Below are 13481 nucleotides of genomic sequence, written 5' to 3'. Positions count from 1 at the left end.
AGTATAAAACCCGCTGTTCCACTGTTAATTTTTTTCATTGGAACATCACAAGATCTAGATCCAATATTGAAACGAGATATTTCCCATTATTGTAGTTCCTAGTGCAAATCAGTCTTACTTGTGAATACCTTTCCAAATGATGTCAGTCAATTGATATAATCACCACGCCTATTTACCACTAATTACATATCAATATCGTCATACAATATCAATTAGAATTGTTTTAATGACCAATGACTGAAGCCATTAGAATAAATTGTTTGTGTGTACGTCAGTTTGTATATAACAGCCATGATAATTACTTTAAAAATATAATCATTTTATACTAGTTATTAATTAGCAGTTTCCCAGATACATTTTACAAACACATCTTATTCCTTTCTGCGATTAAAATGAATAATGTTCAGCTATCTATCTAATAGTGTCCGCTCAATTTTGACGGGATTGCTCCTGGAGGGGTACGATACAAAAAATCACCACACCACACCACACCCCATGATTGACAGGATTCATTCACTTTCACAGCTCATCTACTTCCAAATCTTGATGGCGCCATCGCGGGAAGCCGAGATGAGGAAATGTTGAGGATTGGTAACGAAAGCTAGATCTGTAATACAGTCATGGTGACCAGTCGGTGGTTTATCAGGACCACGCTTCGGAACGTCATCTTGTGGCGAGACTTGATTTGACTTGCAGTAGACCTCTCGTAAGACCTTTGTCCCATCATCAACCGAGAGCTTCAACACAAGGCAATAAATATATTCACTACATTTTCACGGGTTATAGTTGTATATTTGCTATAAACATTGCCCCCTTTTTCTTGGGGGGATACAGAATATCAAGAACAGAAAAATAAATTTGAAAAGACATACTTGTATTTCAATACGACGTCATTTAGATTATCAGAAGACGATCCTGCCACGATGTAAGAATCGTTTGGAGACTGTAAGTCCCAGAGACGAATACGTCTGTCAGAGCCCGCGGTGAGGATGAACTGACCAGTTTCGGGGGGACTAGCGTAAATTCCGTAAACAGCATGAGGTGAAACCTAAAGAAAAGTTTCGAAATTCACTTGTAGAGTCATGCTTCTCTGAGTAAACAAGAATCAACATGCGAGGTGTGACAGCCAATGATTGTATGGTAATCTCCATACATCATTCTCTTACCTGTGTCTGAGAGAGCGCTGGAGCATGACTTGCCCACAGAGATTCCTCACAAGCACCAGTCTCCAGGTTCCACACAGAAACCTCGTTATTTCCTTCAACAGAACAAGTCACCCAAGATGGCTTACACTGCAGCAATGGTGAGGCAGAAAGACGTCGTACTCGAGCACCTGAAATAATTATTGATCTGTCATGCATTGCTTGCTCGCAAGCCACAAGACGTGAAAGATATCATTTCCAAGCAATAGACTGACAATCAAACCTCTAGGATGAGTAAGTTTTGCAACAGGAAGTTGAAATCTCATATCCCAACAGACTAATTCACCATTACAAGTTCCAGCAGTTAGCCAGCATTGCGAGGGATCTACCACAAACGATGTTATCAAACCTGGAAAACAAACAGATACTCACGTCATGTTGCTTCTAAACTAACGAATCATAATGGCCCTTCCAAATTAAGACCAATCAAAATCTGTGTAATAGATCAACAGTTATTTGCTTTACCTAAAGCAGGATCATTTTGTAATTTCCATATCGTTTTTGAAGTTCGTATATCCCAACCATAGATCAAACCACGCACTGTTGCATAAGCTAACACTGAATGAGACGCTTCAAGGTAAAGAAAAGTAAAGTAGTATAAACCTTTCGCTGCGTATTCTAGCGTTTTACAGACCAACTATCGCTAGAAAGTACGATTTAACTTACTATATCAAATCCAGAACAGTATATTACTAATAGGATTACCATGGACAATAATTACCAGTATCAAACTGATGCATATCCACCAAATCACCGCCTTGTTCTGTATCCAATCTAGTATTCAGCTTAACAAGAGCTTTATATTGTGGACATTGAGACGATGTTGCGGCAGGTATGACTTCAGGACTATAGAAGCAAATGATTGAAAAGTGTTTTAATGGATATTCTCGCTGCAAACTATAACGGTTGTGTATTTAAGGATGACCTTTTTAAGAACAAAGAACAGGCTGTGAAAACTGGAGCAGTTATACTTACTTTATGACATAAATGTCACCTTTGTCTGTTGCACATGCTAACGACTTTTTTCCTTGTAAAAATACTAAACCCTTGACCTTTCCACCTTTTAATACAAGTGAAGAATTATCAGTTAGTCCAATAAATTTTCAAGAACTAATCAGGGTTGGACAATACAATATCGTATCGTAACATAACATAACATAACAGCTACTTCGTCAAGTTCGTAGCTGGGTTCACTTACGTGCTGCTGTTTCTCCTTGCTGAAGTTGATATGAAAAAGAAGACTTCACGACCATTCCCTCATTCTCCAAACGCTGAGCATCCCAGAGTTTTACTGTCCCGTCGTTAGATGCAGAGGCAAACAGGGACGTCTTGGGACAAACATGAAGTCTAGGGGGTAAATGGTTACAGTCATTAATTATCATCAACCAATCATGCATAGAGATATGGATCTTTTACCGAATACAATTAACGGATTTAGTCCGAGACGTACTTGTTTACAGCAGCTCTGTGCTCGTGGAGATGAATTAACAAAGTTCCCTTTGGGCGTCTAAGAAATAAGGATTACAAAATATGAGACAACTGGTAACACTTTTTTGGCTAAAGGTTGGTGTATTCCAAACAATGCATAATAGAATGAAAAGATATCACATGTTCACCTTATTTGCCCCTTTTTATGAGTGTTCAGAACCTCTTCGATTAACTCCCTTGTTGTCACCTCTAAATACACAAAAACAAACCTTTGGAAACGTTGCCTATGAACGATCTTTACATGGAAGAATTGCGTAGGATTTACGTAATCCTCTGCAGAACCAATAGTGTAACCTACTGTATAATAACACTGAACCAATGACACTGGACTGATCCTTAGAAGAAAGTTAAGATATGTCAGGTTTACCCTCGGCGTATTGTTCCCTTTTATGTTTAACCAAATCTCGTAGATTTCTTCTGTATCCTGGTGTAGGTCTTACTGGCTCCGGTTGCGATGGCTTCATGGTTTGTTTTGCTTTGCTCTTTGGCTGAGCGGGAGGTGTGCGAGAATGAGGGACTGGGCTAGCGTTTGTATCATCGCTGGAGGGAGATGAGTTCGTTCGTTGCTTGGGTTTCCCTGACTGTAGCAAAGACAATATCGACATATTAACATGGGATATTTTGCAGAGATTACTAGAAGAATTGTACGTGAAGTTTAGAGCTGATTGTGATTTACCTGAGGCAATGAGACAGACCGTCCCAGGGGTTTCTTTGGAGGAACAACTTCCCCATGACGAGGTTGTGACGGAGCATCAGTTGTCTGGTTTGTGTTGCCAAACATTTGATTCCATTCAGCATTCTAATAAAGATAATCAGGACAAATTGATAAAAGAACTTACATGCATTAATACATTAGAAACAATTAAGTTATTAATAAATGAATTAGAAGCACATCATTTCCAAACAACGTACAAGTGGAGACTGATATTCTCGCTTCGTTTTTTTTACATTTTTCGTATGCACTGTGGTGACGTCAGGCTTGGTCTCAGTCTTCACCACAAGCTCGGCGTGACGTCGTACGATACTGCTGCCTAATGTCTTCAAATCCACAACACCAGGTCCTAAAGGATCATCGTTATGGTCGCTATGTTCAGAAGCTCTGAAAAAAGATTTCACATTAAAATTCAACTGCCTAAAGATATAAGCCTTTAAACTTCGGAACTTGATCAGAAAGAGAACCTTGAACCTTCCTGGTAGTTTGCAAGGAAAACGAAATTGACTTACGTGCTTTTTGAATGATGTATTTTCAAGATGACTGACTTAAGATGTATCAACATATCTTCTTGACGTTCGTTCATTCCCTGGGCAATCAACTTACGAAACATATGAGAAAGGTTGTCCTTCTCAAGTTTTGGATAATCAACTTTCTGCCCTTGTTTGTTCATTTGTCGCGTTATCTGGCGATCATGAAGGCTGGAAATGATTGAATATTGGCAGATTAAATATTGTCAGATTAAAAGTGAAGATTTTATGACTTCCAGTACAACTACATCCTACTACATCCTGCTATATCCTACTTTGTCCTAGAAGTAACTAGGTCTTCTAAAACTGGCTATTATCTCCCTTTGCTGATGTACGTGATATGTTATTGTTATCTATTGTTATCTTCCTATTATTTCAAGGTAGCACTGGACTAACCATGTATATATAGTCAACCATAGATGTCTTGCATTACCTGTCAAAAAATGCGTTCACATGTTGGGACCGTACGACAGAATCGAAAACGGAGCGCGACACAGGTTCCCTAAGAACACTGATCAACAACATGTCTCTTTCAGGCTGGACGATCTTTTCTTTAACAAATGGTCGCAATAGAGGAAGCAATTTACAATGAATATCAACAACACCAAGACTCCCAGCAACAGCAGTAACGAAACCAACAGCACCATAACGGACCCAAACATTCTATAAAAAACAATGAAATATTAATTGAAAGTCTTTGAAGTCTTTTAGCGCTAGACAAAGTGAAACAAAGTGAGGCTTAGTTTGCAGATATCATTTCTGTATCGTCTAGCAATGTCGTCGAGAAGAGACGATGCTGACTTACCGGATGACACAAGAAAACGACAATGTCGGCGGTAAAGTCGTAGAGAGTTGACTTCTGTAGTAAACCAAGTTCGGTGAGACAAGTCAGCGCATTTAACGCTTTGCAAATAACAAACTCTTCCATATCTGTGAGACCCTAGAAGAACCCAAACATGGAGAAATCGCAGTGGTACAGCGTGAGGATGTCTGTCTCACTCTGGGAAATCAGGCCAGGTAGAAAAATCAAGGAAGTGGTATTGGTATAGTATATATATCCAGACTTTCTAAAACAGTAAGTGTGAATCCAGTACCTGTTGTAGAAGAGGCTTCAGCATTGCCAGGCTTTGCCAGCCAACGTAAGACGCAACACCAACAATACTATCAAAGAATGCGGCTCGCAAATGCCAATCTTGTTTATCATTTAAGAAAGTAATCATATGAGAAAGAAGAACATCGTTTGCTTTCTGTCTTCCAAAAAACACACATAATCTTGTAATGCCTCTTTCTAGTAAAGTTTGCTTTACAATATTCTCGGAATCACTAAGAAGATTGACGACCTTTGTTTGAATGACTTCGTGCAATTCTTGAAGCTCAACATCGTAACTTCCCTATTTTGAAAAAAAGATAAGTGCATTGATAGAGTCGATTAGAAACAACAAATCCATCATCTTCTCTATCCATAATTCATTCACCTGGTATCTTAAACTTTGTTCAGTTCCTCCATCCTCACTATCCATATTGTTATATCTTAACTGAGCCATTTCTAGGAATTTCAGAGCAGTCTCTGCTATTGGTGCGATGTTCTCTGCGTAGGCTATACGCACTATCACCTCTCGATCATCAGGGAAGTTAGCCAGTGCCGGAAGTATGTATTCTGGGAAGATGTTTCCTTCGTTTGGTGGTAACATTTGTACAAGTTGTAATGTTTGTGTTAAGGTCCCTAGTGCCCGGGCTCTAACACGGGGTACAGTATCGTTGATGAGGTATAAAATATAGGGTACAACTCCTCTAGTAACATCTCCATCGCTAGCGTGATGTGCCAACTGTTGTAATAAATCAAGACACTTTAACTTGGAATCACAGTACTAAAAGCAGAAAATCATTATCAGTTGTGAAAAAGATCGTATTTTACACAAACTAAAAGGAATTTTAGAGTCACTTACAACACAATTTCTCACACTCGAAGTCACCAGGGAATAATTAAAACAAGACTACCTGAAACACAACGATTACCACATTCAGTTTTTATCAAAACAGGGGGAAATGATTGACTGAATTATTTTCTATAATGGTTTCTTACTATGAATATTCTCTTCCTTATTTTCATTGCCAAGTTCATTTAGAATTAGAGAAATACAATCGGAAATTCTGAAAGAGATATTCCCTTAATAAATTTGAACTACTAAAATATGTACTTATAATAAATTTTGGCCACCAAATGTGCATGGATATAAGATTGTATAACCTTGCAATTTTCTCATCTGGAGTAAGAACAGGTAATGAGGCAAAGCGAACCATAAAACCACGTAGAAATTTGTAAAACTCTTCAGGAAAGAGACAGCCTGGAGATAAATGAAAAGATCAATATATAATTTATTAACCTCAGTAAAAACTGAAGGATTTGCAAACAATAAAATATCTATGATCATATATTGGGTTTGATAAAACAACTGATATTTCTTTATAAGCTCAAGTCTGAAGCATTTAATGAACATACCTCGATATTTGTCAAGATACTCAGAGGCTTCACTTCTTTTGGCAGGATCCTTCGAAATCATTTCTGTTATCAATTCCTAGTAACAATTATTAACAAATAACAATTATTGATTAACCACACCTTGTTGCCATTCTATTCTCATCAGGTAAATTTTAACTTTATTTCTAATGTTTGGTATCACTGACAGTTGTCAATAAATGAAGAATACTCAACACTTCTTACCCTGACATGTTTGTCATCAATACTCTCCAACGCAGGAGCAGGATCAAAATCCCCACTGCGATACGCAAGTAATTTTGATAAATCAAATAATGGAGCACCTTCGCTAAACAACTCAGCTATGACACATCTAAAATGAATTGAATAAATAGCAAATGAAACCGAATCCTAGCCTAGATGTAATAAATATCTCTTTATTTTACTAATCGTTGACAACTTTTCTTATATCAGTGCAAAAGGAAAATATGTGTTACTAGTAAATAGGTTTATTACCCCAAGGAAAAAATATCCATTTTTGATGTCAATTCTGAGACATGATCTTTTATCAAGCCAATATCTAGTGAGTTATCTCCTGAAGAGGAAAGCTCTGAACTTGCAGCTGAGCTTGCTACGTCACTGGAACGAGTGTCCAGAAATCTCTCTGGCGCCAAGTAACATGTTCTTCTTCGTGATGTGTCAAAAAAGTATGAAAAGTCTGCAGGATTGTCTTCTTGGAGAAATGTGGGTTTAAATGAAGCCAGGTCTGTTAAAAGTACAGATGTCCAGCTGGTCACCATGATATTCTCAGTTTTAATATCACCATGATATATCTAAAAATCAACAAAGTGGTTGGACAACTATTAGTGTTATAAGATACCACATATCCAGATAATGTCCATGCATATGATATATTCATTTTTATGCAATACCTGATTTTGATGACATTGCACAAGAGCAAACAACAGTTGAAATACAATCCATTTCTTCTCAAGTAGATTCAAAAATGGCCTTGTACTACAAGATAGAAAATAATGTATTTGCACATGCACAATTGAATTGTACAATGTAAATTTAAAGTTGTACAATGCCATTACTAAAAATGCCTTAACGATCTAATATCTATTAAGAATGGCTTTACCTTATCTTATCATACAGATTATCTTGATATACTGTCGCACTAAATGCCAGCTTTCTCTGTGACAATAATCTTTTGAAATGGTAGAATATATGGCACGGTTTGCAGAGTATCTGTGATTTCCTTGATGTGCTTGTAATACGTCTGTAGCGGTAACGATTGATCTTGAATGGCAAACACTTTTACAACACATAATCCTTCCCTAAAGATAGAATTCAAATGATGCAATCCTCAATCTTTTACAGAATGCATTTCTTTCAGATCACACTAAAGCTAACTCCAGCTGAGATTTCATTACATTACTTTCTATAGTAAATCTGGTGTATTTCCAGTATGCAGCAGACCTAAGATGCACAGTGGTACTATCTGTTCACAGAGGCAGAAATTAAAGTTCCACTTTGGACCTCAGGATATTAGTCATATCAGATCAATTTCATTACTAATATCATTATATTTTTATAAGAATTAATTCAATCCATCCATCAGAGATCAGTCAGATCACACACACACACAAGTCAAAAATATTCTTCAGGAATATGCTAATATTCTTCTCTATATGATGTATTCATACCTATGCTTTGCTCTTGCAACTTTGAAAAACCTTGTACTTCCTAAGCTTTATGAGAAAGGATAAAAATACAATTAAATATATATTTATAGAAAGTACTGCCACAGTAAAAATACAGAGTTCAGATGCTGCTATTATATATTTACCTTATATCATACTCATAATCTTTCAAATCACTGAAATAATGATCCACGCTTAATATTTGCGATGGGGCAATACTGGATAACTGGTTCCCCATTTTGCATTGTTATTTTCGTTTCTTTTTCTGCAATATGTCATTCCATTTCTTTCGTTCCTTTAGTTATCTTTCCGCTCAATACCAAAAAAATATAAACAGGGTACAAATTGGTACGTTAATCTTGAATTGTAGTTATGTACCATGTTTTATCCCATGATGTACACCTATATAATTACCATTTTAATTGCAACAAATTATATATTAATTGCAACAAACGTAAACACAGTGACAATTGACAAAAATGTCATATTTTCCTACTAGATTTACTACAATTTTATATTTAGTTTTTCTACCTTACCTCGAAGCTGGATCATCGTTACATTTACAAACAGGATGTGAACAGGGCGATCTCAAAGTATTCCTTCTCGATGATTTGCTGAAAGGAGACGAGATTAAATGGTTAAATGGCTACCTCACAAAGCATAAACCATGGGTTTTAAATCAGAGAGATATTTACAAAGAACGTCATCTTGAAATGAACTCGAACACAACCTGGGTCTCTCCCATATCTAATGAGATACTCGAGGGCACAGACTTTGGAGAGATCTCTCGACGATCTTAAACAATTGACAGGAAATGAACAATTTGTGTGCTATGGAATGTTTACACTTGCATACAGATTAGATTTTAAACCTATTTCCAAAATATGTAAGTTTAAAGTCAACCTTATGTAAACTGCAGACGGCTGCAGCATGCATATCCAGTATTGGCAGTATTATTCCATGAATCGTCATTAAGTCTGTATATATATTTGAAATGGAAACTTTCCAAGTTGTAAGTTGCTTGAGTGCATATTATCTTCCATTCCTTCCAGCTGATGATGATTTAATGGTTCAGATATTTCTTAACCAGGATATGCGGAAAAATGATTATGGTGAGACACTTTTTTATGATGATGATCATGAAATTATGTGTGGCATTCATCAACAGCCTGGCCGTATTCTCATTTGGAATGGTAGCATAAACTGTACTCAAACCACCTTCAATGCTCTATATGCAATCACAAAATTCCATAGTACTAAGGTTGACCAGTTCAGATGACAAATACAAAAGCTGCATGGAGCTTAACAAGGTTGGAACCATATCTCAATGTGTTTCTCCACAGTGTGTTTATATATCCACTTGTATTGCAGGGAATTACATTTTACTATCTGGCAAAGTTAATGAATTTTTTGTTTTTCTATAGGCAAACAAACAGGCAATACATAACTCCAAGCCACAAACATTTCCTTTTGTTAATGAAAATGATAAACTTGATTGTCTTCAAAGTGGTAGTATTAACTATGAAAAACATCTGACAAATAAATATTATGATTCGCATGGCCTTGAAATTGCAGTGTTTGATGATGTTCTGTCTGATCATGATCTACAAAGGTTAAGAGACTATTTAATAAATGATTATCATACTTTTGAATTTCAACCCTATGACAATGAACCAAGGGAGGACCATGATAATGTGGCATGGATCTCACCACAAAAGGTAGATATAAATCTAAAAATGCAATATAAAGCTTTTGTCATCCTAATTTGCATTCATTTTTGCCTTCATCAGATTATAAAGAATCATTTTCATTCTTTAGGCTGATGTTTTAGCCCAAAGTGGTGTTTGGAAAGTAGTTAAACAAGCTGCAACTTTTCTGAGTGGTTTAAATGAATGGTATCCTTATGATGTATCCATGAATATTGTGCACTCATTTCATCACACAAGAATTCATGAAGATTGTGAAGACTATGAGGTAACCAAACTCCTTCCATGCCCCTTTCCACCAAAGTTGTTCTATATCATCCAAAAACCTAATTATTGTATATATTTAATTACATTTAGCATGAATACACATTCTTACTGTATCTGAACAAAGATTTGAATGAGAACCAATATGGGGAGACGGTCTTCTTTGAGCGACTAAATAACGGTGGAGCTCCTGGAGAAGAAGAATATGAGATAATTGCAGCGGTGAAACCCCGTTATGGCCGTATTGTAATGTTTCGAGGCATTATACCCCATTCAGCTAGACCACCAAGTCCAGAGTTTGATGGTGCCAGATATACATTTGCATGCAAGGTAGGTAATTTTACCATGCCTAATTTACCATGATTATATATAACAGAAACTCATTCATGTATATTTTCAAACAGGTCAGCAAGACATTTGGAAGTGCAAAATTAAAAAACCTTAGAGAAACTATTGAAGCTCTCAACGAGCTTGGGTTGGATGAGGATAACATTGAGTTTTCAGAAGAATTTGAAAAATATCAAGATGACGCACCAGACGATGTTGTCAACTCAGAGTTAATCAGAAAAAGAAAAACTTTAGAGGATCTTTTGGAGCAAAGCCAGGAATATTTTATAAATAAACTCTCATAAACAGCTTAATAACGACAAGTCCAACGCACCTTCACCCCAAGGTATCCTAGGTATCCCAAAAGTAGGTGTGTACCGCACCTTTTTTTAGACTTAATCCTAGTTCACACTTGTCTTAGGAATCGGGGATTGTTTTTGCTAGCAAAAAGAATCCCCTATTCCTAAGAAAAGGAGGCGGTAATCGGGGTGGGGTGGTAAGGCCCTCCCGCCCTCTAAACTCCAAACGCCCCGGTTCCTAGGCAACAAGCCAACAACAAAACATGGCGGACGAAACTTGTAAAACAGTTTTAAGACACGTTTGCGTCGTATAAAATGGTTAAAAATGGCTTTAAATCCCCTCGCTAATCCTAAAGGAGTTAAATTACTTTGTGAACTCTGTCAAAAACCGGCGTTTGAACAATGCACACAGTGCAGAGTGACATACTATTGGTACGTAATTTATACGACGGTCTTTCATGTTTAGTATATACTTGCACCTGTAAATCTTTCCTTTTATAAATAAACGATACGAATGCCTTTTAATTTAAATTCCATAATAAAACACTGCTATCGTCGTTCAATAGTTCTCCAGAGCATCAGAAAGCCGACTGGTTGGGTATTCATGAAAAGATATGTCAATTATTAATACCACTGCGTACTCCGATGCCTACACTTGGTTCTGAAGATGATCGTCAACATCGGAAAAATCAGCAGCTTATTAGACAGGTTGATAATTGAATATAAAGAAAATTGTGTTGTTCCACAGTTCCCACAGAAATCCTGATGAATTTGAGCAGTATTTTTATTAATTTCTGTATGAAGAGGTTATATTAGCAGACATATTATTTGAGTGTCTAGTAATTTGTTTATTCACACTTCATACACAGAAACAAATGATAGAGTTATGTCGAACAACTGGTCAAAAGCTATTGTTTGAGGGAAAGTATGAAAGCGCTGTACCAGCTGCCTTGGCTGCATTAAAATTTGCAATCCAAGTGTATGGGCTGTCAAGTATTGAGTTAGTCCCTTCTTATCTCATTCTGGGAGAAGCAAGTATTGGTAAGAATCGCTTTATAACCTACTCCTAGGCAGTACTACTGGTACATTTGACCAAAAACATGTAGCTTGTACTTAGCTTGTTCTTGTTTTTAAGGTCTAAACAAATTATCCCAGGCAAATGATTATTTATCCCAAGCGCAGTGGACTGTGTTGAAAACCCCAGAATGTGGAAATGAGGTCAAATCAAGATTGTATAGAAATCTTGGACTCTTGGAAGCTGCACGAAAAAACTATTTTCAAGCTTTAAGTCATTTATCTAATGATGTAAGATATATAATAATTAATTAAATAATAATAATAATTTTAAAATAATTTTCTTTCTAATCAAGAAATCATAAATAAGTTCTCCTGAAACAGAATGCCATACATAACTTCTGGAATTGTTTTTAGGTATACCATTCATCTTGTGCTTATGGTACTGACGATGTTCAAACATCTGGGGGTTATTTCCACATGGCAAATGTTTTCTACAGACAAAACAGGCTGGATGTGGCTTTCTCACTTTACAACCAGGTAGCCTAGCGTAATTAATAACCTTATTTTATGAACATTGTCTCCTTAATGAAAAGATCAAATCAATGCTCTCAGGCCTAAACTTATAGTTAATTTGTTTAGGTTATAGATATATGGAATAATTATTTAAGTTGCCTGGTGGATCAAAGAACGCACAAACCAGAAGTCCCCACCGGACTTATTGGACAGGTGATAAGTGGTGATGATGCAAATGATGTGGATATTCTAGGTTAGATTTGTGAAGTCCTAATATGCTTTGACTATAAGGCAAATATCTTGAATATATGAATGATCATTATGATGAAATTCAGCTGGCAGCGCAGAGGTTGTGTGTTACATACTGCATTTCTAATATTTTTAAGATGAAGCGCAAGAGGCAGAAGCAATTCAAGTTCTAAATGCAATCTTAGAACTACGTGAACAGCAGGCTGTTCAAAATGCATCCATAATGTGCAAGATTTACCACACTCTTCCATGCTGCATTTTATTCTAAATGACTACAAACAGGTAAGATATAAACACAATTTCACCACAGTTGATAGGTTTTAACCTCCAGAACTGGTTGGTTGGAGTCAACCTGAAATAACTCTTGCTTTTCATTGACAGGCAGAGGAGTTTGTAAGCAAGGCAAAAATTGCATGTGAAAACATTGTATCTGGGGATCCTGAAATGGCAGCGAAGATTTTGGAGTTGTCAAAGGCAATTGAACATGCAGAAACATCAGCCTTGTGAAGCATGATTTATAAAAAATTTCAATAACTAAACAAGTGTTTATATACATACATGAAAAAAAATCATTTTAATATGTGAACATACCACTTTCATCCAGAAACTGGTAGTTTAGGTTGTAAGAGGCACTTTCCACATCTGCCATCTCGAGAGTTGGTACCATTGATTGGTACCTCCAGTTTGTAATGTATGAAAAAATGGTCAAATCACAAACCACAACATTTATTACAGTTAAACCTGAGTCAGAAACCTGGAATATACGAGTCCAGTATTATACTGCGGTCTGCGCGAGGTAATTAGTATGCGTGTCACCGAATACCCCCTTTGCCCCTGTTTATCCCGCATTCTTTGAAAACATAATAAGATTTAGTTTTTGAACCATCGAACTTTGGACACGTTTTATTTAAATTTTTAAATATTAATTTTATTTCAACTCAATACTGTGGCCTCGAATGATCAATAACTTTGTGCGCAACCATTATTTGTTC

At 36.5% G+C, this 13481-nt stretch overlaps 2 protein-coding genes and 1 pseudogene across 2 annotated transcripts; 2 read left to right on the top strand and 1 right to left on the bottom strand.

Moving 5' to 3' along the window:
* Nucleotides 1-295: 295 nt before the first annotated feature.
* On the bottom strand, nucleotides 296-13168 carry LOC114517966 (phosphoinositide 3-kinase regulatory subunit 4-like). The gene is given in 35 exon segments (XM_028537820.1): nucleotides 296-737; nucleotides 873-1048; nucleotides 1167-1333; nucleotides 1426-1551; nucleotides 1668-1772; nucleotides 1924-2048; nucleotides 2178-2262; nucleotides 2401-2549; nucleotides 2653-2709; nucleotides 2819-2879; nucleotides 3058-3271; nucleotides 3367-3489; nucleotides 3603-3789; nucleotides 3915-4103; nucleotides 4366-4595; nucleotides 4738-4872; nucleotides 5027-5323; nucleotides 5408-5800; nucleotides 5879-5913; nucleotides 5916-5930; nucleotides 6016-6083; nucleotides 6181-6277; nucleotides 6433-6508; nucleotides 6655-6781; nucleotides 6925-7241; nucleotides 7341-7425; nucleotides 7550-7574; nucleotides 7577-7594; nucleotides 7597-7748; nucleotides 8118-8162; nucleotides 8261-8426; nucleotides 8651-8728; nucleotides 9760-9844; nucleotides 10197-10274; nucleotides 13081-13168. Coding segments are annotated over 31 exon segments (4107 nt in total). The 5' UTR covers nucleotides 8353-8426; nucleotides 8651-8728; nucleotides 9760-9844; nucleotides 10197-10274; nucleotides 13081-13168; the 3' UTR covers nucleotides 296-601.
* Nucleotides 8865-10740, top strand: LOC114517921 (annotated as a pseudogene).
* LOC114517967 (zinc finger MYND domain-containing protein 12-like) lies at nucleotides 11015-13014 on the top strand. The gene is given in 9 exon segments (XM_028537821.1): nucleotides 11015-11142; nucleotides 11277-11418; nucleotides 11580-11751; nucleotides 11846-12015; nucleotides 12142-12264; nucleotides 12367-12493; nucleotides 12627-12731; nucleotides 12734-12771; nucleotides 12871-13014. Coding segments are annotated over 9 exon segments (1110 nt in total). The 5' UTR covers nucleotides 11015-11035; the 3' UTR covers nucleotides 12997-13014.
* Nucleotides 13169-13481: the final 313 nt, after the last annotated feature.

The sequence above is a fragment of the Dendronephthya gigantea genome, unplaced genomic scaffold (assembly GCF_004324835.1).
Source record: "Dendronephthya gigantea isolate DGI-Jeju-01 unplaced genomic scaffold, DenGig_1.0 000010F, whole genome shotgun sequence".
Lineage (NCBI taxonomy): Eukaryota > Metazoa > Cnidaria > Anthozoa > Malacalcyonacea > Nephtheidae > Dendronephthya > Dendronephthya gigantea.
This window is presented reverse-complemented; position numbering and strand designations above follow the sequence as displayed.